General features: G+C 44.2%; 2 protein-coding genes across 2 annotated transcripts in view; both read right to left on the bottom strand.

Annotated features, from left to right (window-relative positions):
- The window catches only part of LOC130402552 (transmembrane protease serine 9-like), a 4,953-nt gene extending 4,263 nt beyond the window's left edge, over window positions 1-690 (bottom strand). The window contains exons 1-2 of the mRNA XM_056606766.1: window positions 675-690; window positions 329-586 (exon numbers count right to left, since the gene is read on the bottom strand). Of these exons, the coding sequence (XP_056462741.1) occupies window positions 329-586; window positions 675-690 (274 nt within the window). The remainder of the gene's footprint in view (window positions 1-328; window positions 587-674) is intronic.
- LOC130399790 (transmembrane protease serine 9-like) lies at window positions 508-27,811 on the bottom strand. The gene is made up of 12 exons (XM_056605011.1): window positions 27,624-27,811; window positions 10,920-10,940; window positions 10,347-10,506; window positions 9,951-10,219; window positions 9,395-9,531; window positions 8,014-8,239; window positions 4,325-4,493; window positions 3,442-3,698; window positions 3,134-3,231; window positions 1,642-1,731; window positions 728-887; window positions 508-600 (listed from the first exon to the last, which is right to left on the bottom strand). Exons 1-11 carry the CDS (start codon window positions 27,673-27,675, stop codon window positions 771-773), a joined length of 1,596 nt encoding a protein of 531 aa, XP_056460986.1. The 5' UTR covers window positions 27,676-27,811; the 3' UTR covers window positions 508-600; window positions 728-770.

Genomic DNA, 27,811 nt, shown 5'->3' with positions numbered 1-27,811 from the left:
ATCGACCCCCTCAGTGGGTCTGACAGTGCACAATGCAAGTGCAGAGACCCCACTCTAAACTGTGGCACACATTTTAACTAGTTAAATGGTCAATGGTAAATGGCCTGCATATATATAACGCATTTCTAACCAGTAGCCACTAAGAGCGCTTCACAATATGGTCAACCATTCAACCATTCATGCACACATTCACACACCGTTGGCGGTGTCAACCATGCAAGGCGACAGCCAGCTCGTCAGGACCAGTTAGGGTGAGGTGTCTTGTCTCAGAGACACCTCGACACTCAGGACTAGGTCTAGGGACATACGCCAGAAGAAGAAGACCCACCTCCAAACGAGGTGTTTCCCCAGCCAGTGACCCAGTTGATGATGCCGCTGTTGAACGTGCTTCCGTCCGCGGCCAGGCAGACGGGCGCGATGTAGTCTGTGAAGGTGACAGCCGAGGAGAGCTGCAGCAGGCAGATGTCGTTGTCGTTGACGATACTGACGTTGTAGTCGGGGTGACAGAGGATCCTGGAGATGTTCAGAGACACCTCGTTGGGGTTGCTGCCCCCCTGGTCCTGACGGCCCAGGATGACCGTGAGACCTGTCGTGTCATTTCTGATCGGAAAGGAAAAAACGTCACCGTTAGTCTCGTTCGTCTGAAATTAATGTTAATCGAGTTGTTGACGAACCAGAGATGAGGAACATGTTTTGGCTATTGCCGGATGTTGAAGATTGACGTTACGTTTCGAAGCAGTGGGCAGCAGTCAGCACCCAAAGATTGTTGATCAGAGACCCCCCACAGAAGTGACCAGACGTCTGCAAACTGGCCTGCCAGGGCCAGGTGCCCGGAGCAGCATCCACTCCTCCAACGATCTTGGTGTTGAGAGGAGCCCGACCACATACTGAAAAAGGTTCAAGGTATTAGAGAAGGAGCAATGTTCTCTTGAACGCCTGCTGCTGCAGTGCCCCTGACTAAAGACAAAGCCCACATTCTCTGCCTCACTTGATTTTGAATAGTATACTCAGAATACATTTCATTGATATAGCTCTTTTCAAAATACACTTTGCACAATACCAAAAGGAGTAAAATAAAGTCACGGGTAGTTATCCATGAAAATATACAATGCCTATATATATGCAAAGATAACATGCTATACACAAACTGGTGGTGGGAGCGGTGGTGGTGGCGGCGTTGGTGGTGGTGGGGGCGGTGGTGGTGGCGGGGGCGGTGGTGGTGGCGGCGTTGGTGGTGGTGGGGGCGTTGGTGGTGGTGGGGGCGGTGGTGGTGGTGGGGGCGGTGGTGGTGGTGGTGGCGGGGGCGGTGGTGGTGGCGGCGTTGGTGGTGGTGGGGGCGTTGGTGGTGGTGGGGGCGGTGGTGGTGGGGGCGTTGGTGGTGGTGGGGGCGGTGGTGGTGGTGGGGGCGGTGGTGGTGGTGGGGGCGGTGGTGGTGGCGGCGTTGGTGGTGGTGGGGGCGTTGGTGGTGGTGGGGGCGGTGGTGGTGGTGGGGGCGGTGGTGGTGGCGGGGGCGGTGGTGGGGGCGGTGGTCGTGGTGGTGCTGGCGGGGGACGGCAGACTCCCCAGAGTTTCCACCAGAAAGCTAGAAAATCGCGCTGTGGAGGTGAACGTGGACTGGTCGGCGGCTCTCTCTGAGCGCACCATGCTGCTGTTGCCCATGACGTTGGGAAGCACGGCCACTTGGGTCCAAGAGTTGCCGCTCTTGCACATCAGGGGGCCGCCGGCGTCACCCTGAAACCAAACACACGTTGTCATCCCCACCGGCACCTAGCCTCACACAGCCCTCCAAACTAACTCCAGAGCACCAACATGTGTCCATCCCTAGCTTGAAAACGACTGTAACATATGAATGTAGCCTACCAATGACAAATCATGCGCAATTCTCACATATCGTTAGCATCAGGGCATGATTGCCATATTGAAGTTATATTTTGGCCAAATTGTGATATCTGATTCACTGGGCCTCATTGGCTATATCTTATATCTATATCTTCTGACTTTTTACGCTAAATACACAATGAACTTTAAAATATGACTTAGGCATTATGCTAAGGCAAACGGCTATGATGTAAATCTTGAACATACATTTTGGCATTGTGAGCAGTGGCGGCTAGTGATCAAAATGTCGGTGGGGCACAGTTATAGACAGTGGGTCTGGGGTCCCCCCCCCCCCCCGCAGAATTGATTTCCTGTATTCTGGTGCATCTTGGGGATGGCCACTACCTATTTACCTACTATTCATTCAGTTTCATAGCCTACATCCTGACTTGCAGGGCCTGGACAAGCTTACACTGCATATACAGACCTACTTTATGGCCATTCAACCAGCCATTGCTATTTGACCCATTGTTGTTATTCTGATCTTGAGACAAATCATTATCACTGTCCTATAGCGTCGATTTGAGTCTCAATGTCTACTTCAAATGCACTTAGAAATATGGGACATTTGCTTCATTTTGTTTATATGCCACAGGCCGAAGGACTTAATTAATATGTAACTTACGTGCTCCTTTTAAGCATAACATTGCTTGGGGAGTCCAATTCCTCCACTGTAAAGGGTTGAAAGTGCTTACAACTCTCTGCTATTTAGCATTCTATCTCCTCTCTACATGTAGTTGTGTTGCGCGAAATGCTGCTGAGGGAGGTAGCCTATTTGATTGATTCGCTGAATTGTCCAATCATGAGGTGATAACAAAAAAGAAAAGCAATACCATTGGCCTGGGGCGCACACTGATGCGACCCGAGGGCAAATTTTCTTGCGCCAATGAAAAGCCGTCTCTGCTTGATAGACAGCAAAAAGTTAGCGAGCTTTCATTGAACTCAACGTGGCCGGCGCCCCTGACTTGGAGGAAGGCTTTAATTCGAAAGACCAATAACTAGCCTAGCCCAAATCATTGACGTTCAGACGCATTTAAATGGTTGCTGGGAGTGACAAGTATGTCACACAATTAAACAAGGATAAACGCTATGTATTTTTGTTGATTTATTTTGTATTGATAATAGTTGATTAATAGTTGGCAGATATATTCAAGTGAATACTTCACGGAGGGGCGGCGCCCTAGCGCCCTCTATTGACCCACCGCCACTGATTGTGAGCCATGAACAGGATTCTGAACTGTTGTCCTTTCCTTACCTGTCTCAAAGTCAGCGCTTCGGTGCAGATGTAGTCACTGGATGACGTGTTGCTACAACCCACCACCGTGGTGTTGAACTCCTGCAGGGTTTCTTGGGCTGCGGTCAGGTCAGAGAAAGTCACGGTCAACCAAACAGTTGGGACAATATACAGAGTCACGCTGAGTGAGTGAAACAAAGAACTAGTAGAACTACAATCAATGATCCGATTTTATAACCAAAAAAGTGGACACAGCTCCCATCACGGAGGCCGTTGGAGACTCATCGATTGGAGCAAACGTGGGGTGCGTTGTGGATGGGGGTCCTCACCGCCTCCCTGGCCCATGCCCCAGCCTGCCATCCAACAGTCAGTGTTGTTCAGGAAGCTGCCCATCCCCTGGTCCAGACAGATGGGCTGGATGTAGTCCGAGAGCCTCGGTGGACTGGACAGCATGAGCACGGCGATGTTGTCTCCGGTGAGATTGCTGATGTCGATGGAGCTCACCCCCAGGTTCTTGCTGCAGGTGTTGGGGCCGGTCAGATTGCGACGGCCCAACACCACCCTCCAATGGGAGGCATTGGGGTACCTAAGTGAAGGGAGGGAAACCACCAGGGCTCGACGGTCGTTTGAAACGGGACATCGACATGGTAAAAAAAAAACTGACCCAAGTTGATTACGGTGCAGATAGGCTCGTCACTCAACAACAACAACGGCAACCCTCTCTCATTTCTCCGGATCGATATATGTTTTTTAGCCCTTTACTGTATCTTTGGTATCTATAATATTTTTTAATAATTATTATAATATTATTGTTATTATTATTATTATGGTTATTACAATTACTTCATTTTACCTATCTTCTATCTTTTTCAGTCCATCTCATGTTAATTAGAAACTTTAACCACAATGGCTTTGCAATGAGCACTCTGATTTATGCAAATAAGTTGCACATCGCATGATAAATTTGAGGATGACGGATGATTGTAACCATGACTGTAACCAAGTGATAGCAACGGGAAAGGGACTATTGGGGTCAGGGGGGAATTATGTTCCACGAGTTTCTATTTTTGTAAAATGTAAAATTCAATAAAAATAACTTTGAAAGGAAGAATCGATAGGCCTACATGGTTTTGCTCGGATAAAACACAAAACGCAACATACACAACACACGTGCTACAGCCTCATCGTCACAACAGATAGAAGCAGACCTACATGGTGAAGCACGAGGCGTCGCTCAAGACGGCGTCCGAATGCACCAGGGTGCCGCCGCACATGTGCGTGCCGTTGACCTGCAGGCTAGCGATCCAGGGCCACACGCCGGCAGACTGCACCAGCCCCCTGCTGTCACGGGTGTTCATGGGGGCGCTGCCGCACGTCAACGCTGGAACCAGGGACCATCAGGGGTGGGCCAAAGAAGACCGAAATGGAAGAGGTCAACAAACATTGTAATGCTTATGAAATAGGCATGACAGCCAATTGGCGTTCAACAGCGTGGCCACTGAGTGACATGTGTAACGTAACAGCCAATCAGCGTTCAACCGGACAACTCAGTGCAGTGCAGTCCGGGGTGAACTGCAGCATGGAGGAGAAAGTGATTGTTGCCGTTTGCGACTCCCGGAGCTCTTTATATAATAGTATATAATATCAATTAATTGTATAATAATATCACGGCCAAAAGCTCTGTGCGCCTCCGGATGGCCATAGCGCGGGGAGCTCTCGTAGGGATTGGGCTTCTCTGGGTTTACGGCGTATGAATAGACTGCGTCAGGTTCTCCGACGTCTCTCCCTCTTCCACAAAAGGTAAAGACATGCAATGGTAGTTATCTCGGCCGGAATTTGGCAGTAATGGTGGAAAAAGTAACAGACACATACATATCGGGGAACATAGGACCCTTTTTTGGAAAAGCGGGGAACATAGGACCCTTTTTTAAAAAAAGGGTCCTATGTTCTCCAGTCTCATACAAAGAGGGGAACATAGGGCCCAGGGAACATAGGACCCGGGGAACATAGACACGCTCCCGAAAAAGTACACCGTGTTAGTTTGTGTTAGAAGAACCCTCTTGGATTGGATTGGTGGAAGTGGATTGTGAACGGTCAGATACAGATATTTTTATAACGATAATAGCTACATGGTCTACTTATATTATTATAACTAAATAATTGTATAAATTGTATAGATAATAAATATTTTAATATTTAATTAATTCAAACCAATGCATTTCCATCGGGAGATTATTTTTCGACATCAGCAGGGGCGGGCTGCGCAGGATTCGTCAAAACAACAATCCTATGGTGGTTACCATTGACCGCCCCCTTCCACACCAAGCTCATTGATTTAACGAGGCAATGTTATTTGAAACAATGAATTAAGTAATCATGTGTGAGAGGTCATTCCTCCTCCTACTGAGTGTTCTTCCTATTTATGTCTAGTGTACGCCTACTGTCCACAAGCATCAATCCCCCCGACCCATCTGGATATGGAGAATTGTTGCCACGTCCCGGTGTGGGTGGTGTCATATATATGAAAGAGGGCATTCAAATATACTACAATGATCAATTAGGAGGCCGAAGCCCTAAAGGAAGTGATGCAATAGGTGACTGAGGCAAGGACATTAACAAGTAAGCTATAGACCTGGGGTCTCTTTTATATCAAAGAGGGTCTCAAAGGACGCATACAATTATCAACTGGGGGGCTCCAGCCTTACAGGAAAGGCTCACACAGCATCATCAAATGCTCCATTGAAACGCATTGCCAACAAGCCGTTGCAACAAGAAATTAATCAAAATTAGTTGACAAGAGATAGAATCTCTGTCCATTAGACCTTCAACCAGGGTTTATCTTGGGATTATGCTCAGTGAAAATTGTGGGTCTCCTGAAGAAAGCCAGCCCTAACCCTAACCCTAACCCAAAACCTCAGACCCCCCCCTCCCTGCCCTCGGGGTCAGAGAGGGCCAAGTTTCGGTGTGGGGGTCCAAGTTAGGTCCTATTTCAGGTAGTCAAGTTTCAGGGCGGTAGGACCTTCCTATCTGTAAAACCGTCTTTCCACCACATTCTGATGCACTACATCTTGCATGCAACACTTCTGAGAGGCTTTGTCCAAAAATCATTTTTTTTGAAAAGGCAGGAAAAGGGGCGTGACCTCCAACAGTAAGGTAAATGTGCATAATTCAGGTTAGTTTCTGGTCCCCATTTTTTGTGGCATGGAGGTGTAAAATTGTGCTTTAAGGTGTGTAGGCATAGCTGGCCTGTGGAGAAGTTTCTGAAGTCTGGGGTCAAAAGGAGACGGCAACACGCCCCTTATGAGATAACAAAAAGTTAATGCGAATTTCTCTCATTACTTTTTGTCATTATCAAAGAGAGGCCTGATTCTCAGATATGCATGTTGGATGGCTAGGGTGTAGGTCTGGGAAGAAATCTTGCAAGCGAGCCGCTGGGTGAGGTGCAATGAGATGGAGCACTTGCTGAGTAATTTCTTGTAGGGCTGGAATCCCTAAGTTGATAAGCGTATGCGTCCTTTGAGACCCCCGTTGATAGAAAAGAGACCCCAGGTCTATAGCTTACTTACCTTGACTCAGAAGTTACCTATTGCATCACTTCCTTTAGGGCTTCGGCCTCCTAATTGATCATTGTAGTATATTTGAATGCCCTCTTTCATAGATATGACACCACCACCACTGGGACGTGGCAACTATTCTCCATATCCATATGGGGAGGGGGGGGCTGCTTGTGGACAGTAGGGGCATACTAGACATAAATAGGAAGCTTGCAATGAGCATTTCAATAACCAGAAATAGTCAATACAAACTCAGGGGAAGGAATGACCTCTCACACATGATATCTTAATGAATTATTTCAAATAACCCTGCCTCGTTAAACCAATGAGCTTATGTTTTGCTTCACAAATAGGTCATAGGCTGTGTCACTACCAAATATGTCCACGCGCATCTCTCAGAGTGACGTAACTAGCCACCAGACAGGGATTAAAAAAATTACCGTAGTCATGGAAAATTGAAAGACATGGGGGACGGTCGATGGCAACCACCATAGCAACCATAAATTTGGTTAAAATGCAGCCTCTGCTGGCCCCCAACTAGATCGTCTCATTGTCTCGTTATACGCTTTATATGTCAATTGTATTGAAATTATTAGAACCATGTAGCCTTTATTTTCGAATAGACCAGAATAGACGAGGAGGTCTGGTGGTCTCTGTATGTAATAAATGAATAAATATAAATATGTATGTATGTATGTATGTATGTATGTATGTATGTATGTGTATATATATATATATATATATATATATATATATATATATATATATATATATACTATTTATATATATTTATTTATGTACATTTATTTTATACGGAGAACACCAGACCTTCTCGAAGCAACAAAATAAATAAATAGGCCTTTATATGTACGAATATGTATGTGTATATATATATATATATATATATAAATACACATATATATATATATAAATACACATACATATTTATATATATTTATTCATTTCATTATGTATATTTATTTATTTATTAAATACGGAGCCCACCAGACCTCCTCGAACCAACGAAAATGGTCTATTAAATTCAAGATGGGTGCATTGGTCAGAATAGGGCTATAGTGCCATATCGTCAATATGAATTTCATTCATATATATTTTTGTAGTCCGAGTCCCTCTTTTATCAATTCAAAATGTGTCACTTACATACAGTATATATATATTACTTGCTTGAGGGGCATTGGTCGTTCTGGTATGTCAGAATAACTCTGTGTCACAGATGACCAAACTATTGTTTTTCCTCCACATGTAGCATCCATGGCGACATGTGTAAACGAAGACCAAGGATCCAAAGCCCTCATTGTTCAGAGATCAAAACAAAGGGGCACTTACCGGCCGTGGTGTCCCCACAGTTCGTAAAGTCGTCGTTGGTTCCCGCGGAGCGGAAGTTGACGAAGCCTGGCTGGTTGGTGGTGATGATACTGTTGATCCAAACCTGAAATTTGGACACTCTGGCGTATATTCCCGATGTATTGGCGCATCCTGCACCAAAGCTCACCACTCCCGACTGGACCCACTGCAGACCCCGTTTTATCACCAGAGGACCACCAGAGTCACCCTTTAGGGGAAGAGGATAAAAGCCACGACGATGGGTTAGCAAAATACCTCAGATTGCATGAAGTTAGAGTCCTAGAGTACGATTTGTTATGCACTATTGCTGTGTTGCAGTAATGTCATTTTTTTGTGCACTATGCTGATGACCCCATTCAGTGTGTTTACATGACACTAAAGAAAACCAAATTATTGGGTATACCTATTGCGTATACCTATAAATATATAGGTTTGGTTTAGAATCATGAAACATTGTTCACACATGTATATCCTCATGGTGAACAAATATGCCTCAAGAACCTATGACATTAGTGTATAGATTTACGACTATCTTCATTTTTTTTTTTAATCAACATTAGGTTTTTTCACTTGGACAAAAATTCTTGAGCAGATAACACCTATGGACCAATGTCATCAATCTGACATAAAGCAAAGAAAGATTGAAGCACCCAGGAGCCGTTGACTTCTAAAAAGGGTGTTGTTTAAAACACGTAAAGACTTAAATGCCTGTATCAACATCAAAATGGACTTCTATGATCTTGAGTCCAATACAAAAGTTGTTCAGAATCAAATTCTGAAGATAAAGTCCACATATTTTCAATTAGGGGCATGGCATCAAAATGGGCGTGGCCTGTGACTAAAATTACCACAGTTCATAGACGGAATGTTTGATTTGAGTAAAATAAAAATGATTGACTAAACAACATGGCCGCCAGAGGCTCAAAATCGTCCAAAATGTACTTAAAGCCAAAAGGCAAGGTTAACTGAAACCAATCATCATCAAACTTGGTGTAGTCAAAGGCACATGGGTCAAGATGAACCCCTTCAAATTGTATCCATATCGGCTATAGGGAGCGGTAAAACAATTAACTGAAAATGCAACCTCTCCAAATTGAAGAGATTTGGAGAATTATCTAAGGGACGTCGGACTAGTGGGCTGTAGGACCCATGGTCATAATTTCGGGTTATTGAGAGGTCGGAACATTGGAGCGTCAGAGAAATGACATGATCCCGAACTGACAGCTGTCTGAAAACACATTTTTCAAATGCTGCCTGAGTTTGTTGTTGCTGTTGCTGTATTTTGTTGCCCAGAATCAAAAGAGTTGAATGTAATCTAGTTTAGTGAGCTCCTCTAAAAACATGACATTTTGTGAACGATTACCACACACGCGTCCTTCCCTCCAGCCGAAAATCCAGCACAGATCATGTTGTCGGTGATTTTGGTGCTATGCTGACGGTCACACTCCCTGTTGCCCACTATGGGCAGGTCCACTTCCTGGAGGATGTCCGCGGGTGAACCTATGAACGGAATGGAAGGAATGAAACGGGACTTTGAAAAGGCAGCTCATGACGGGGCCCTGCTGTGTGAAACGACTTGATTTAAGGTCGTATCGACCCCCTCAGTGGGTCTGACAGTGCACAATGCAAGTGCGGAGACCCCACTCTAAACTGTGGCACACATTTTAACTAGTTAAATGGTCAATGGTAAATGGCCTGCATATATATAACGCATTTCTAACCAGTAGCCACTAAAAGCGCTTCACAATATGGTCAACCATTCAACCATTCATGCACACATTCACACACCGTTGGCGGTGTCAACCATGCAAGGCGACAGCCAGCTCGTCAGGACCAGTTAGGGTGAGGTGTCTTGTCTCAGAGACACCTCGACACTCAGGACTAGGTCTAGGGACATACGCCAGAAGAAGAAGACCCACCTCCAAATGAGGTGTTTCCCCAGCCAGTGACCCAGTTGATGATGCCGCTGTTGAACGTGCTTCCGTCCGCGGCCAGGCAGACGGGCGCGATGTAGTCTGTGAAGTTGACAGCCGAGGAGAGCTCCAGCAGGCAGATGTCGTTGTCGCTGGTGGAATCACTGTAATCGGGGTGACAGACAATCCTGGAGATGGTCCGGGACACCTCGTTGGGGTTGCTGCCCGCCTGGTCCTGACGGCCCAGGATGACCGTGAGACCTGTCGTGTCATTTCTGATCGGAAAGGAAACAACGTCACCGTTAGTCTCGTTCGTCTGAAATTAATGTTCATCGAGTTGTTGACGAACCAGAGATGAGGAACATGTTTTGGCTATTGCCGGATGTTGAAGATTGACTTTACGTGGGGAAGCAGTGGGCAGCGGTCAGCACCCACAGATTGTTGATCAGGGACCCCCCACAGAAGTGGCCAAACCACTGCAAACTGGCCTGCCAGGGCCAGGTGCCCGGAGCAGCATCCACTCCTCCAACGATCTTGGTGTTGAGAGGAGCCCGACCACATACTGAAAAAGGTTCAAGGTATCAGAGAAGGAGCAATGTTCTCTTGAACGCCTGCTGCTGCAGTGCCCCTGACTAAAGACAAAGCCCACATTCTCTGCTGCACTTGATTTTTAATAGTATACTCAGAATACATTTAATTGATATAGCTCTTTTCAAAATACACTTTGCACAATACCAAAAAGAGTAAAATAAAGTCACGGGTAGTTATCCATGAAAATATACAATGCCTATATATATGCTATACACAAACTGAAATCTTTTTAGTGTGAAATTGATCAATTTTAAATACATTGATTCAAGCAGAATGTATGGGCATCGATAAGGAAATAGGGCAGCCTCTAGGGGAATGTAAATAAATGGTCAAGTTAAATTATAATTAATTAAAACGTAGCGTTTTTATTGAGAAATCTCTTACCATCTAGCTGTGAGGACGCCTCTGCAAAAAGAAAAGGGAGAAAATGTATAACAAGTGAACAAATATAATATGATAATAATAATATAATATAATGATAACTATAATAATAATAATAAAATACAATTTTGTCAAAATAAAGTGCCGATGTTGTAATTCTGTGTCTGTTCCCTGGGAGGAAGTGCAGTCTGTTTAACTCAAACGTTTCTGAGTTTACAGCCATGTGAAAGTTGCATACATCTAGTTACCATTGATTACCATTTGATCGAATAACATATTTTTTATAGATATTTATCCTAAGCTACATTATAATAGAATAGTCATAGAATATATTCACTAGGTAAAAAAATGTTAACAGATATGTTGTTCAACAAATGGGTGGAGCTATTTCAGGCAGGACCTATCAGTTGACAGCTCACCGGCCCAATCTCAGGCTCGTACTCTGATAGGCGGACCATTGAGTGGCTGCTCACTGCAGAGCCAATAACACTCTTTAATAGGTCGATGGAATTTCTCCTACTGTGACGGAAATTTACATATCGTGACGGAAGTAGGAACAACGAAAAAACAAAACAGCTAATAAATCTGCTATCTTTAATAAAGTTATAAACAAGTTATAAACAAGCATCAAAATATGCTCCCCATATTCTTGCAGTGTACATAGGGTGAATAGTGGTTTAAAATAATGTGAAAGACGTTATAAACAAGCATGTATTTCAGATACTAACCATTTAACTTGAATTTTGAAGCATACCTCCTGTGTTAATTTCTGGGACTTATCAAAGCCATCCGGGAATGCTCCCAGAGGCAGGAGGTCAAACGATTGTTTCAATCTTTCCTCCATAACTTTTTAGAACAAGTATTTAGAATTTATGTAACACGATAAATTTCTTGTTATAACAAGACAATATGTCGTGTCGTCCCCCCCTCAACCGACAAAATGCTTGTTAGCATCACACGGGCAGGCACGTGGTAAGAAAATGTCTGCCATTTCCTGACAATGCGTGTTGGCGCTGTGTTAATTTCACGTGTAAAATATATGCCAATGTGTTAATAAGCTGGCACAGTATTCCGTTTAAGTGTCGTTAGACAGTATTGTCAGTGTGTTTTAGCTGAAACAATACTTTATTGAAAAATCTGTTAAAGTTAAAAATACTTTTGAGGTTTCTTTTTTTTTTTGTTAATAGCTATGTAAAAATGTCTCATGGTGATGTTGCGTTCTTTGAAGAAAGTAGTCCAATCCGGATTGCTTTTAACTCACTTTATTTGTCAAAGCATTTTCGGTATGGTAACTATGAAGCAAAAGGAGGGAAATTGTATTGAGCACACGAGCGACAACCAACTGGCCAATACCTCTAACCCGCAAGTCTGGACTACCGGATGTTTCTGCCCTTTGCTTCCGGACCTCTATCAATACCTAGTAGGCGTGGCCTATGTGACGTATTAGCCTCGGCTTCCCCACCTGTCTAAAGGTGCTGCCTTCTGTGGATGGAGTAGCTATTGCAGCCTTCAGTTAGGTCCTGCTTCCTAGTGGCTATGTGAGGGTAATACAGCTTGTGTGTTTGATTCTGCTTTCTAGAGGCTATGTGGGGGTAGCTTATTGTTAGATTTCAGCTTATTTCTAAACTGTTCGGACAGACTCTGCGTTGTGTATTTTCAGTCGTAGTAGTAATTCTTGAAGTCGAAATCAAAGCAGCTTGACAGGTTGGATTAGAGGGTTGAATAGATGGTTTATTCCAGGATGTACAGCGAGATACAGACTTGTTGAATAATCTATAGTGGACCCGGTGGTCGATGACTTGTTCCTTGGCTGTCGAAACCCTCTACTCGTCGAACCAAAGGGTTGGGGCGAGTATAATACAAAAAGGGGATAAATGAATAACACGTGAACAGACGCACTCTCAGCCTTGATAAGGTATTTGGCCCTGGCTATGTCCCGGAGGGCCAGGTTCAACCTACCTTGAGACATAACAATGGCAGAATGTTGGGGATAACACCTTGTATCAGTATGAGAGGCCCTGGCCTCAAAGTTCAAAGTTCAAAGTACTTTATTTGTCATTGCCACAAAGACAACGAGACAGTAGAGGCAACCAGACTTACACAGCTAAATAATAATAAATAACAATTAATAAATAGATTCATAAATATCATACATAAAATAATAATAATAAAAATAATAAAAGCAATACATCTGCATATTAAGGTGCATCAAGTCTTAGAGTGCAGTCCATGGGGGGCAGGGACTCCCTGACGGGAGTAACAGGAACAGATGATGGGCAGGATGAGAAGGGTTTGTGAGGATGCGTTTAGAGCGCTGCAGGCAACGGGAGGAGGAGATGGACAAGATGTCGGGCAGCTCTACTCCAATGATCCTTCCCGCTGTTTTAATCAGCCTCTGGATGGCTGCCTGCTCCGCCTTTGTACAGCTGTAGGACCATACATTCAGGCAGTATGTAAGCACACTCTCTATAGCGCAGCGGTAGAAGTTAAACAGCAGCCTCTGAGGAAGGTGTTCTTTCCTCAACTTCCGGAGGTAAAAGAGGCGTTGCTGGGCCTTCCCCAAAACGGAAGCTGTGTTTTTGACCCAGGACAACTCCTCCGTCAGTGTCAGACCCAGAAACTTTAGAGAGGTGACACGCTCAACCTCTTCACCGTTGATGTAGAGTGGGAGATGGTGATTATGCTGGGAAGACTTCCGGAAGTCAATGATCATCTCTTTGGTTTTCCTAATGTTGAGACTGAGGTTGTGCTCAGAACACCAGACTGCCAGGTTTCCCACTTCTTGCCTGTAGGCAGCCTCATCGTTGTTGGAGATGAGGCCAAGCACTGTTGTATCATCTGCAAATTTGAAGATGTAGTTGGATGGGCAAGAGGGAGCACAGTCATGGGTGTAGAGGGTGTATAAAAGTGGGCTGAGCACGCAACCTTGTGGGGCGCCAGTGCTGATGGTCAGATTTGAAGAGTGATGCTTCCCCAGTTGTACACTCTGTGTGCGATTGGTCAGGAAGTCCAATACCCAGTTACACAGTGAAGCATTGAGGTTTAAGTCCTGAAGTTTGGAGATGAGTTTGCCTGGAAGGATCGTATTGAATGCAGAACTGTAATCTATAAAGAGAATACGGATGTAAGTGTTCTTTAACTCCAGGTGCTCCAGTGCAGTGTTAAGCAGCAGGGCTACTGCATCCTCTGTAGATCTGTTCGCTTTGTAGGCAAATTGGTGTTGATCAAAGGAAGCTGGTGTGATGCCTCTTATGTGCTTCATGACCAGCATTTAGCAGGTATGGGGGTGAGAGCCACTGGCCTATAGTCGTTCAGGCACTTGACTGCAGTCTTTTTTGGCACAGGTATAATGGTTGATGCTTTGAAACATGGGGGGACATGTGAAAGGGCTAGAGAGCGGTTGAAAATGTCTGTAAATACCTCTGTCAGCTGGTCACCGCAATTCTTTAGTACGCGGCCTGCCACACCATCTGGTCCTGCCGCTTTTCTGGGGTTGATGTTTTTCAGGCAGAGTCTGACCTCGTGGGGGGTCAGAGTGGGTGCAGCATCGTCAGAGGGTAGGGGCAGAGGCAGCGGACCATTGTTGTCCCTGTCGAACCGTGCATAAAACTGATTCAGCTCTTCAGTCAGGGTAGCACAGCTGGTCTGGGGGGGTGACGCAGTCCCTTTGTAGTCAGAGATTGCTCTTATTCCCTCCCATACTTTTCTCGGATTGGTGTGAGTGTGGAAAAGTTGCTCAACACGTTGCCGGTGTTTGGCTTTTGCAGATTTTATGCCTCTTCTCAGTGCTGCCCTGGCTACGCTGTACACTGCTGTTTCACCTGATCTGTAGGCTGCATCTCTGCCCTTCAGTAGTGTACGCACCTCTCTGCACATCCATGGCTTTTGGTTGGGGAACACTCTCACAGTCCTCCTTCTTGTGACATTGTTCACACAGAAGTTGATGTAGTCCATTACTGAAGATGTGTATTCCTCCAGTGCAATTTTTGGGTCGTCAGAAGCCTCCAGGCTATTAAATAGTGTCCAGTCCGTGCTGTCAAAGCAGTCCTGTAGCTGAGGGATGGCATCCTCATTCCACACTGTTATGGACTTGGTGGCAGGTCTTGTCGCTCTGATTCTTTGTTGGTATGAGGGGTACAGGAACAGCGAGAGGTGGTCAGACAGGTCTAGGTGGGAGTCAGACTGTACTTTGTAAGCCTTAACAACATTAGTGTACACCTGGTCTAGTGTCACACTGCCTCTGGTTGCACAGGTCACGTTTGGATGGAATGTGGGGAGCACAGATCTTAGATTGGCACGGTTAAAATCCCCAGCTACAATGAAGGCGCTGTCTGGGTGTTTGGCCAGTCTTTTACTGATGTAGCCATGTAGCTGTGCTAATGCTAGTTTAGCATTAGCGTCCGGAGGGATGTAAACAGCACAGATGTAAACAATGCCAAACTCCCTCGGTAAGTAGAAGGGCCTGCACTTCAGAAGCATAAGTTCCAGTACGGGGCAGCAGAGCTTTCCGACGATGCTTGTGTTTGTGCACCAGCAGTTATTTAAGAAGACACACAGACCGCCACCGGACTTCTTACCCGAGTCAGCTGTTCTGTCGGCCCGGTAGACGGTGCGGCCTGCTAGCTGGATAGCTGCGTCTGGTGTGGTGCTGTCTAACCACGTCTCGGTGAAGATCATGCAGCAGCAGCTAGTCAAAGTCCTCTGTGCTGTGAGTCGAAGTCTAATCTTGTCCAGTTTATTCCGTATTGAGCGAACATTGGCTAGGAAGATTGAAGGAAGCGGTGGTTTGGATGGGTTAGCCTTTAGCCGAGCTCGTACACCGGCCCGCTTTCCTCGCTTCTGCTTCCGCTCACAGCGTCTCCTCTGCCGGCCTGTTGAGGCAGAGCTTCCGCTGGCTAATCTGCGGATCTCGGGAGGGATGGATATCTCGCTTGACAGTCGATGTACATCACGATTTATGACCAGGAGCTCAGCACGGCTGTACTGTTTTGCCAGTGGAGGGCACATTAGTGTTAAAAAACAAAAACAAACTATTAATAAACAAAAACGTTTAGCCTGGACAGCTGTGAATCCATCGCCATGGCAACCCAAGTAAACAATTACACTAAAACTAAAATAAAACTATAACTAAACTATAACTAACAAAAATCTATGGTCAGGAGACCCCCAAGATGATTGCGTGGCACAACCCGGTATCACGCAATTGCGTGCTCCTGCGCACGAACGTTAATCTATTGAAGTGTGTTCCCGAGCACGATAGTCCGACTTTTTGCGTGTTACACAAAACGAAATGTAAACCAATGCATTCTGAATGGGAGTGTTCTAAGACAATTAACGTGCTCCACAAAACGGTACGAGAGAGAGAGAAAGAGAGAGCGGGAGGGACAGAGAGAGAGAGAGAGAGAGAGAGCGAGAGAGAGAGAGAGAGAGCGAGAGAGAGGCTTCAGAAAGGGTGTGCGCAGATAGTACAGTGCACCCTAGTTATGTTTATGCCAAAACCTATATATATAATTAGGCTGTGGAAATTGCAATAAGTTAAGAACACAACTTCGCACGTTGAGCACACAGCCGTGTGACTCGTTTATTTAGTAAAAAAGAAAACCGGAAAACAAAGCGTGCTGAAGGTAAACAAATCCAGCATGGTCTGTGACGTCATGAGACGCACGTAATCCTTAGGGACCGCGATCCCTGAACCACCAAGAACGTAAATGACATGCAGTAAACAACAACACAATTGAAAGAACAACACATAACGAAATACTATAGGTGAATTATGTTACGGTCACTACAAGGCTATAATTATATTATTTAGCGTGTAATGAGACAATCTATAGCCAAATTGTCGAAGATGCCCGAGAATCTTCGGGGATATCAGCATGGGAAATCGGCGAATCAGACCCATGAAGGGGGGGGGGGAGACACGTTAGTTGAAGGAGGGGGGGGGGGGGGGGGAGACACGTTTGTTGAGGGGGGGGGAGACACGTTTGTAGGGGGGGGGCACGCTCGACAACGAGAGTTGGTTTTTATTGAACGCTCGACAACGAGAGTTGGTTTTTATTGAACAAGACTTCAACACGGAACAGCTGCACGAAACGATGGTCACGTCACTCTCGGTGACCGTGTCGACAACAATGAACACACGAACAATGTTAATAGAACAACACACAACCACATAACATCCCGAACCCATTAACCCCACTTAATCCTAACAACAAAACAAGTTAACAAAAGCCCCATTTGTCAACTGAGAACCCCAATTCCCAGAATCCCCCGCGGCTCCGGAACACGGCGTAGCTTATATTAATCTTTATTATCTGAATGGGAAATGCAATATTTTAGGACAGATACACCATTAAACGCGTTTCTAATGACATTTCTAGCGAGAAATGTACATTTTCCTTACATAATCTTCAGTCAGTGAATGTGTATGATCTTTATTAATCTTTATTATCTGAATGGGAAATGCAATATTTTAGGACAGATACACCATTAAACGCGTTTCTAATGACATTTCTAGCGAGAAATGTACATTTTCCTTACATAATCTTCAGTCAGTGAATGTGTATGATCTTTATTAATCTTTATTATCTGAATGGGAAATGCAATATTTTAGGACAGATACACCATTAAACGCGTTTCTAATGACTTTTCTAGCGAGAAATGTACATTTTCCTTACATAATCTTCAGTCAGTGAATGTGTATGATCTTTATTAATCTTTATTATCTGAATGGGAAATGCAATATTTTAGGACCGATTCACCGTTAAACGTGTTTCTAATAACATTTCTAGCGAGAAATATACTTTTTACTTGCATAATCTTCAGTCAGTGATTGTGTCTGATCTTTAGTTTTATAGTAATTAGGATTTGATCGGCTCGCTCGCATGTTTCAACGACGTCAGGTTACTTTCGCTAAACTAGCAGCTCACGTGCTTCCTGCGTTTGTGTTATTAAACTGTTACTTTATGTAACTTTTAATGATATCATCTTGTTAGAAACACGTATATCTGAGAGCCAACCCAGTCGGCAAAAGCATACGTTGACAGTGTACTTTTCGTGAACACTGGATTACGTCGCATTTCAACATAAAATAGCGTGTTATACACACACACACACGCACGCACACGCACAGACACACACACACAAGCACACACAAGCACACACACGCACGCACAGACACACAGACACACAGACACACACACACACACACACACACACACACGCACACACGCACACGGTGCATTTCGCTGCTAAAACAACAACAAAAAAATATTCCCTCAAATATTATTACTTTCAAAACGTTGGCCAAAATGGCCAATAATATCATTTTTTATTTGGGATGCTTCTAGGACATTTTGGGTGGATTTTGAACGGTATGTGGGGGGCACGTTTTTTTGCAGGACCTGGCAACCCTGCGCTGTTGCCCGAGATCTGGATCCACCCCGGCGTGGTGCCGTCTCCTTTTGACCTTTTGACCCCAGACTTCTGGGGGAATAGCTGAATCAATTCATTAGTCAATCAGAAGCATGTAAATATCGTCCCGGTGGCGTAAGAGGACGAACAAGGTGTCCTTCAACATCTACGCTTCCAGGAGATTGCAACGGTGCCACACATGAGCATATTCGAACATGTTTAATGGTAGTAATTAGCTGTCGAAATTGGAGGCCTTAATCAATACTGAGCAGCTATTGATTTGCTTCCCGATAAAGATTTGTCACAAATGACATGTTATTTAGCATCTACACGTTGAGCTGAGTCCAATGACACCAAGAACGACACTCTAGCTAATGGTAACGTGGTAATGTGTTTTACATGGTACACCTAGGTCTAGGACAAGATCTCGGTGTAGCAAGAGGCCGAGCTTGATCTCATTGGACTCAGCTTAACGTGTAGATGCTAATTAACATGTAATTTGTCAAAAATCTCCATCGGGAAGCAAATCTATAGCTGGTCATTATTGATAAAGGCCTCCAAAATCAACAGCTAATTACTACCCCGAAACATATTCAAATATGATCATGTGTGGCACTGTTGCAATCGTCTCGAAACGTAGATGTCAAAGGACACCTTGTTTGCTCTGTTGCACTACCGGGAAGATATTTTCATACTTCTAATGGATTGATTCATATTTTAAGGTTCTCGGAGTGAGACTTTAAGTGGCTGCAGCAGAAGTGTTGAGACGAAAGATGATATCAAGAGATTTATAGAATATTCCCATTCACATTATGATTCTTCGTCGTAACATCCGACCAAACATCCTTTACATTCACAGAGCGAAGATTATGAAAGTCCAGGCTCAGCAAGTGCTCCATCTCGTTGCACCTGCACCCAGCGGCTCGCTTGCAAGATTTTGGCCTGAAGTTCTTCCCAGACCTACACCCTAGCCATCCAACATGCATATCTGAGAATCAGGCCTCTCTTTAATAATGACAAAAAGTTATGAGAGAAACACACATTAACTTTTTGTTATCTCATAAGCGGCGTGGTGCCGGCTCCTTTTGACCTTTTGACCCCCGACTTCAAAAACGTGGCCACAGGCCAGCTGTGTCTACACACCTTTAGCCACAAATGTACACCTCCATCCCACAAAAAATGGGGACTAGAAACTAACCTCTGTCTTATGTACATTTACTGTACTGTTGGAGGTCACGCCCCTTTGCCGACCTTTTCGAGATAGCTAGGGATGCTTAAATGTTTACACACATTTCCCGGGGTCCCGTGTACGACATATCCGAGATTTGGAGTTCTAGCCCTTAGAGAAAAAAAGTTTTCCCAAATGGAGTGTCATTTGGACAAAGCCCCTCAGAAGTGTAGCCTGCAAGGCCTAATGGTTCAGAATGTGGTGGAAAAACAGTTTTTGAGATAGGAAGGTCCTACCGCCCTGAAATTTTAATACCTTATTCTAGGGCCTAACTGGGACCTCCGCACCGAAACTTGGCCCGGTCGGACCCCGAGGGCAGGAAGGGGGGGCCCTTCCTGCCCGAGACTTGGCCCGGTCAGACCCAGAGGGCAGGCCCCCCCTTCCTGCCCTCGGGGTCTGACCGGGCCAAGTTTCGGTGCGGAGGTCCCAGTTAGGCCCTAGAATAAGGTATTAAAATTTCAGGGCGGTAGGACCTTCCTATCTCAAAAACTGTTTTTCCACTACATTCTGAACCATTAGGTCTTGCAGGCTACACTTCTGAGGGGCTTTGTCCAAATGACACTCCATTTGGGAAAACTTTTTTTCTCTCAGGGCTAGAATTCCAAATCTCGGATATGTCGTACACGGGGCCCCGGGAAATGTGTGTAAACATTTTAGCATCCCTAGCTATCTCGAAAAGGTCGGCAAAGGGGCGTGACCTCCAACAGTACAGTAAGACAGAGGTTAGTTTCTAGTCCCCATTTTTTGTGGGATGGAGGTGTACATTTGTGGCTAAAGGTGTGTAGACACAGCTGGCCTGTGGCCACGTTTTTGAAGTCGGGGGTCAAAAGGTCAAAAGGAGCCGGCACCACGCCGCTTATGAGATAACAAAAAGTTAATGTGTGTTTCTCTCATAACTTTTTGTCATTATTAAAGAGAGGCCTGATTCTCAGATATGCATGTTGGATGGCTAGGGTGTTGGTATGGGAAGAACTTCAGGCCAAAATCTTGCAAGCGAGCCGCTGGGTGCAGGTGCAACGAGATGGAGCACTTGCTGAGCCTGGACTTTCATAATCTTCGCTCTGTGAATGTAAAGGATGTTTGGTCGGATGTTACGACGAAGAATCATAATGTGAATGGGAATATTCTATAAATCTCTTGATATAATCTTTCGTCTCAACACTTCTGCTGCAGCCACTTAAAGTCTCACTCCGAGAACCTTAAAATATGAATCAATCCATTAGAAGTATGAAAATATCTTCCCGGTGGTGCAACAGAGCAAACAAGGTGTCCTTTGACATCTACGTTTCGAGACGATTGCAACAGTGCCACACATGATCATATTTGAATATGTTTCGGGGTAGTAATTAGCTGTCGATTTTGGAGGCCTTTATCAATAATGACCATCTATAGATTTGCTTCCCGATGGAGATTTTTGACAAATTACATGTTAATTAGCATCTACACGTTAAGCTGAGTCCAATGAGATCAAGCTCGGCCTCTTGCTACACCGAGATCATGTCCTAGACCTAGGTGTACCATGTAAAACACATGTTACCATTAGCTAGAGTGTCGTTCTTGGTGTCATTGGACTCAGCTCAACGTGTAGATGCTAAATAACATGTCATTTGTGACAAATCTTTATCGGGAAGCAAATCAATAGCTGCTCAGTATTGATTAAGGCCTCCAATTTCGACAGCTAATTACTACCATTAAACATGTTCGAATATGCTCATGTGTGCAATCTCCTGGAAGCGTAGATGTTGAAGGACACCTTGTTCGTCCTCTTACGCCACCGGGACGATATTTACATGCTTCTGATTGACTAATGAATTGATTCAGCTATTCCCCCAGAAGTCTGGGGTCAAAAGGTCAAAAGGAGACGGCACCACGCCGGGGTGGATCCAGATCTCGGGCAACAGCGCAGGGTTGCCAGGTCCTGCAAAAAACGTGCCCCCCACATACCGTTCAAAATCCACCCAAAATGTCCTAGAAGCATCCCAAATAAAAAATGATATTATTGGCCATTTTGCCCAACGTTTTGAAAGTAATAATATTTGAGGGAATATTTTTTTGTTGTTGTTTTAGCAGCGAAATGCACCGTGTGCGTGCGTGTGTGTGTGTGTGTGTCTGTGTGTGTCTGTGTCTGTGCGTGCGTGTGTGTGCTTGTGTGTGTGTGTCTGTGCGTGTGCGTGCGTGTGTGTGTGTGTATAACACGCTATTTTATGTTGAAATGCGACGTAATCCAGTGTTCACGAAAAGTACACTGTCAACGTATGCTTTTGGCGACTGGGTTGGCTCTCAGATATACGTGTTTCTAACAAGATGATATCATTAAAAGTTACATAAAGTAACAGTTTAATAACACAAACGCAGGAAGCACGTGAGCTGCTAGTTTAGCGAAAGCAACCTGACGTCGTTGAAACATGCGAGCGAGCCGATCAAATCCTAATTACTATAAAACTAAAGATCAGACACAATCACTGACTGAAGATTATTCAAGTAAAAAGTATATTTCTCGCTAGAAATGTTATTAGAAACACGTTTAACGGTGAATCGGTCCTAAAATATTGCATTTCCCATTCAGATAATAAAGATTAATAAAGATCATACACATTCACTGACTGAAGATTATGTAAGGAAAATGTACATTTCTCGCTAGAAAAGTCATTAGAAACGCGTTTAATGGTGTATCTGTCCTAAAATATTGCATTTCCCATTCAGATAATAAAGATTAATATAAGCTACGCCGTGTTCCGGAGCCGCGGGGGATTCTGGGAATTGGGGTTCTCAGTTGACAAATGGGGCTTTTGTTAACTTGTTTTGTTGTTAGGATTAAGTGGGGTTAATGGGTTCGGGATGTTATGTGGTTGTGTGTTGTTCTATTAACATTGTTCGTGTGTTCATTATTGTCGACACCGTCACCAAGAGTGACGTGACCATCGTTTCGTGCAACTGTTCCGTGTTGAAGTCTCGTTCAATAAAAACCAACTCTCGTTGTCGAGCGTTCAATAAAAACCAACTCTCGTTGTCGAGCGTGCCCCCCCCCTACAAACGTGTCTCCCCCCCCCTCAACAAACGTGTCCCCCCCCCCCCCCCCCCTTCAACTAACGTGTCCCCCCCCCCCCCCCCTTCATGGGTCTGATTCGACGATTTCCCATGCTGATATCCCCGAAGATTCTCGGGCATCTTCGACAATTTGGCTATAGATTGTCTCATTACACGCTAAATAATATAATTATAGCCTTGTAGTGACCGTAACATAATTCACCTACAGTATTTCGTTATGTGTTGTTCTTTCAATTGTGTTGTTGTTTACTGCATGTCATTTACGTTCTTGGTGGTTCAGGGATCGCGGTCCCTAAGGATTACGTGCGTCTCATGACGTCACAGACCATGCTGGATTTGTTTACCTTCAGCACGCTTTGTTTTCCGGTTTTCTTTTTTACAAAATAAACGAGTCACACGGCTGTGTGCTCAACGTGCGAAGTTGTGTTCTTAACTTATTGCAATTTCCACAGCCTAATTATATGTATAGGTTTTGGCATAAACATAACTAGGGTGCACTGTACTATCTGCGCACACCCTTTCTGAAGCCTCTCTCTCGCTCTCTCTCTCTCTCTGTCCCTCCCGCTCTCTCTTTCTCTCTCTCTCATACCGTTTTGTGGAGCACGTTAATTGTCTTAGAACACTCCCATTCAGAATGCATTGGTTTACATTTCGTTTTGTGTGACACGCAAAAAGTCGGACTATCGTGCTCGGGACACGCTTCAATAGATTAACGTTTGTGCGCAGGAGCACGCAATTGCGTGATACCGGGTTGGGGGGTAACGCATTACATCTTTTGATTCCTGTACTCATTTTACGAGTTCTAGAAGCCTATCACTTTTTTTTAAGTCAGAATTATTTTTATAATACTAACAATTTCAATATTGTTCCTACGTCATTCATAGGAACCCTTATAAAACGAACAATTACAAAAGGTTGCCTCGCACTTTGTGCTTGGCCCCCTAATAATAAATTATCATTTTGTCAAAATAGACACCAAATGTAGTAATTTCGCACATCTGTGTCTATTCCCTGGGAGGTAGGGCATTCTGTTTAACTCAAGCATTTGTGAGTTTACTGCCATGTAAAGGTTTTTGGAACCCCACCATTGCAGACTAAGTAGATCAGATCAAATGCGTCAGATTATTTTCTGGTATTTTCTTTAGAGTAACCAATTGATCGTACACTGATAGGTGGACCATTGAGTGACTGTTCACTGCAGAGCCAATGGGTGGAGCTAGACAAGTCCTGCTTTACCTCTAGGTCCATTGGCAGCCAGCACCCGTAACCCCGTCGCAGGTCCAGCTCCACTCCAACTCACTCATACAACTTGGTAGGGCAAGTTGTACTAGCATCTAGCTATAGCCCTGGAGAAGCTCTTGGCGTGTCATAGCTCTGGCGTGACGGAAGTAGGGACAACGGGAACAAACAAAAATAACAAATAAATCTGCACGTTTGAGTATCACTGCACGATCCATCACGGAAACCCGATTTATTTTCCACCTAACCCTTACCGCAACCATAACCTACAGTTCTAACAATAATCTCTAAACCTAAACATTACCCTACCGTAACCCCCTAAACCTAACCTTAACCCCTAAACTTAACCATAACCCTACCTTAACCCATAAACTTAGCCATAAACCCGTAAACCTACCGTAACCCCTAAACCGAAGCATAACCCTAACCCATAAACTTAGCCATAACCCCTAACCATAACCTTACCCTAACCCCCTAAACCTAACCTTAACCGGGTTGATTGACCAGCATAAAACCCAATCAGCTATTTTGCTCTGCAGTGAGCACCACTTGAGTCAGTTTAAGAACTCTAATGGCCTCCACCTGATTTGGTTCTTCTCTGTTTGGCGTATCCTACACAACACAGCCCATGGGGGACTGTATAGTGCTCTCTGTGGTCAGATGTTGGCATGCTGTTGGCATTCTGTATCTGACATCTGTATGTCATGCTTTCATTCCTATAGCATGGAACTCCCTTAAAGAGTCATACCGCCCAACTAAAGTGTATTTGGGTCAATGTCATGTCATACAAAAAGTGTTTTTGTTTTGTCTGACACAACAAGTTTCCTGTTTCCCGCAACAACAACTGAAGTGGTGATAATAATCTGACACAAACAGGTTTGACGCTTGTTTGCACTGGAGCCATGTGGGCTTTAGCCATGACCAAAACCAAAACCAAAAGTTTCATATTATCTACTTCAACACTGAATTTCAACCATTTTGCTGCTGATTTAGATGCAAACCGACTTCCGCTGTCTCTACGTGAGTTGTGTCTGGTTCATGGGGATTGATCCGCCAGAGTAAAGAAATTTTAAATAACATGCAGGGATTCTCCACCTCTCCACTATTGTGGTTCTGCTTAGTCCAATATGGACGGAAAATATGTTCACACAAAGTCAGCGGTGGAAGCCATTTACAAGTCAAAGCACCCCACTCAATGGCAGCTGCTCTTTGAAGGGATACTTCACTGATTCAGAACCGGCGTTCTATCATTATAAAATTGCTATTGTAACATAAAAAAAAAGTTTTTTTCCCCTCAGTCTAACCCAGACTTTCCTTGGCCCAGCTTTCCTGATCAAACCTCTCCTGAGATGACGTCAGAAGACGCATTTGACGTCATCTTAGTAAAACTTTGCTTGCCTGCTAAAAGGGCCGAGGACTACATACCACTGGTGCCGCAAATTGTTGAGCCCACCAATAAGGAATGAGGGGGGGCGGGAGCTCGCGTACGAGATGTAAACACAATGTCTGCCATGTTTCTTCACCGCTAGAGAATAAATTTGCAAAGTGAAGCAGCCAGTTTGCTCTGTTCACCTATAGACACCAACACAGAGCCCCTATGCTGCAGCGAATTTCAGCTATGCCGGTTCCTTCTGGAATAATCGCTGAATCTGGCGAGGATGGGACCATGTGTGTAACCTCTCCCCCATGCTTTACGCCTCATCGGAGAGTACTCTGAATACTCTGTATTCAATGCAATGACAATAAAGCTTATATTCTATTCTATTCTATTCTATTCACTACAACCCCCCTCAGTATCTTCGCTCCGGGTATCAAATGGGCTGGGATTGCCATGCATTAAATACAGAGTATTCAGAGTACTCTGTATTCAATGCAATGACAATAAAGCTTACATTATGTTCTATTCTATTCTATTCACTACAACCCCTTTCAGTATCTTCGCTCCAGGTAACAAATGGCCTCGGATAAGAAATTCATAAAATACCTGGGAATCTTATTACCATTAGAACTATCCAAATTAGAATAAATTATGGCCCTCTTAAAAAATAAATTATAGCAGCTATTACCAGGGGGCATTTAATCCCCTATTTAAATCTAAGTTCTCGTATAGATTCGGTAAAAATTAATATTTTACCAAGACTTTTGTCCTTATTTCAGTCGGTATCCATTGAAAACCAGAGCAGTACTTTATCGAGTGGGATAAAGTTATCTCTAAAGATCCATCATTAACCTATCATCTTTCAGATCTCAATAACCCCTGGATAACAAACTCGCCTAAGATATGGAAAGAAATAATCAAAAGTTACCATCTAAAAGGCAGGTCTGACATTTTTCAATGGTTCGCCTACGATCAGGATTTTAAGCCCTGTAAACTTGACCCAAGGTTTAGAAACTGGAATTTAAGTGGCCTTACGGCATATTGCCACTTTTAGACCAAGGTTCAGTCTTAAGCTTCCAGCACCTGAAGGAAAATAAATGATATTTGAAGAAGAGATAATTGAAATTTACAGTAGGGCCAATAAAGATGCTCCCTACAGAAAAGTGATCTCCAAATAATATTTTGCCTTTCAAGATCTGAAAAAATACCATATTAAAATAAGGTGGGAAGCAGAGGGAGGTTTCACAATTACACTGGAAGAATGGGAAAGCATCTGTAGACACCAATCTGCAACACCAAGCTCACCCTCCTGGAGAGAATTTAGCTAGAAAAATGTGACTCGTTTTTTTTTGTATTCGAAAGAATACATATTCTTATTAGACCATGTGCTGGAGGTCCTGCGGACAGGCATTGGCCATTCACTTTCACATTTTCTGGAATTCTCCCTCTGTGGCTCCATTTTGGAGAATTGTCCGAAGATCTTTGCTTAGCAAAGAGTGATAAATACCTACTGAGGGTTTTGTTGGTGGCAAGCAAAAAGGCTGTCACCAGGAAATGGCATAAGAAAGATTTGATCTATGATATATCTAAAATGGAGAGGATCACATTTAAATTAAGAAGTCAGACAAATATTTTCGGGGAAAATTGGTCAAAATGGCTTTCATACGGGTCAACTTTACGGTCCGACTTTATATAGCACTAATGACCGAAGTATCTCTCAGTTTAATATCATTTTCCTGTCAAAGAGCAGGGTTTTTTTATGGTTACACCTAAGATAGAAATCTGTGGGGGATATGTATTTATTGTTAAAGTAAATATACAGTCAGTAAGCATGTAGAAGAGTGGCCATGTACTTATATCTGTATTGTGCTTTGGATTAGAAAATTATCCTCTCCAAAATGTTTTGTTTGTTTTGATGTCTTGTGGACATATGTACCACCTTTGTTTATGTTCTGTAAAATAAAGTCAGTAAAAAGCAAAAAAAAAAAGAAAAGATAACACAAAACATCTGATAGACTGCTTTGGCCAGTCTTGTTTCTTGTTTGAAGGTTTAGTTCAGTTCAGTACCATTTTGCAATCTTAATGATAAAGAATTGAATGAATACAACCCAAATCCCAGGGGTAAGCCAGTTAATGAAAACCAGATATAAGTTAAAACAATGCTTACAATAAAAAGCTTGGCTCCTACTTCAGAGTACACACACACACACACACACACACACACACACACACACACACACACACACACACACACACACACACACACACACACACACACACACACACACACACACACACACACACACACACACACACACCAGTGTGATCTGAGGCCAAACAATCCTATCCGTGGCCTAGTGTATAACCCAGGTGCCCCAGGAGGAAGGAGAGGGGTACTTACCATGCACCACCAGTAGTAGCACCGCCACCCATAGCGGCTTGAGTCCAGCCATCCCAACAGTTTCAAGTCCTCAAGTCAGTTGAGCCTTTTAAAACCTTTCTCTCCTCCCTTTTGATTGTCATTCTACTGCCTCAGGTGGGAGACACGCCCACGGGACAGGTGCACCTTCTCCATCCCGTGTCAACTAC

This window comes from Gadus chalcogrammus, chromosome 2 (assembly GCF_026213295.1).
Source record: "Gadus chalcogrammus isolate NIFS_2021 chromosome 2, NIFS_Gcha_1.0, whole genome shotgun sequence".
NCBI classification, from domain to species: domain Eukaryota; kingdom Metazoa; phylum Chordata; class Actinopteri; order Gadiformes; family Gadidae; genus Gadus; species Gadus chalcogrammus.
This window is presented reverse-complemented; position numbering and strand designations above follow the sequence as displayed.

Excerpts from the sequence above, each read along its gene's own strand:
- LOC130399790 (XM_056605011.1), bottom strand. The coding sequence starts at position 27,675 with ATGGCTGGACTCAAGCCGCTATGGGTGGCGGTGCTACTACTGGTGGTG. Across the intron at positions 10,220-10,346 it reads GCTGCCCACTGCTTCCCCAC|AAATGACACGACAGGTCTCA; the intron begins GTAAAGTCAATC and ends CTTTCCGATCAG. Across the intron at positions 1,732-3,133 it reads AAGCGCTGACTTTGAGACAG|GGTGACGCCGGCGGCCCCCT; the intron begins GTAAGGAAAGGA and ends GTTTGGTTTCAG.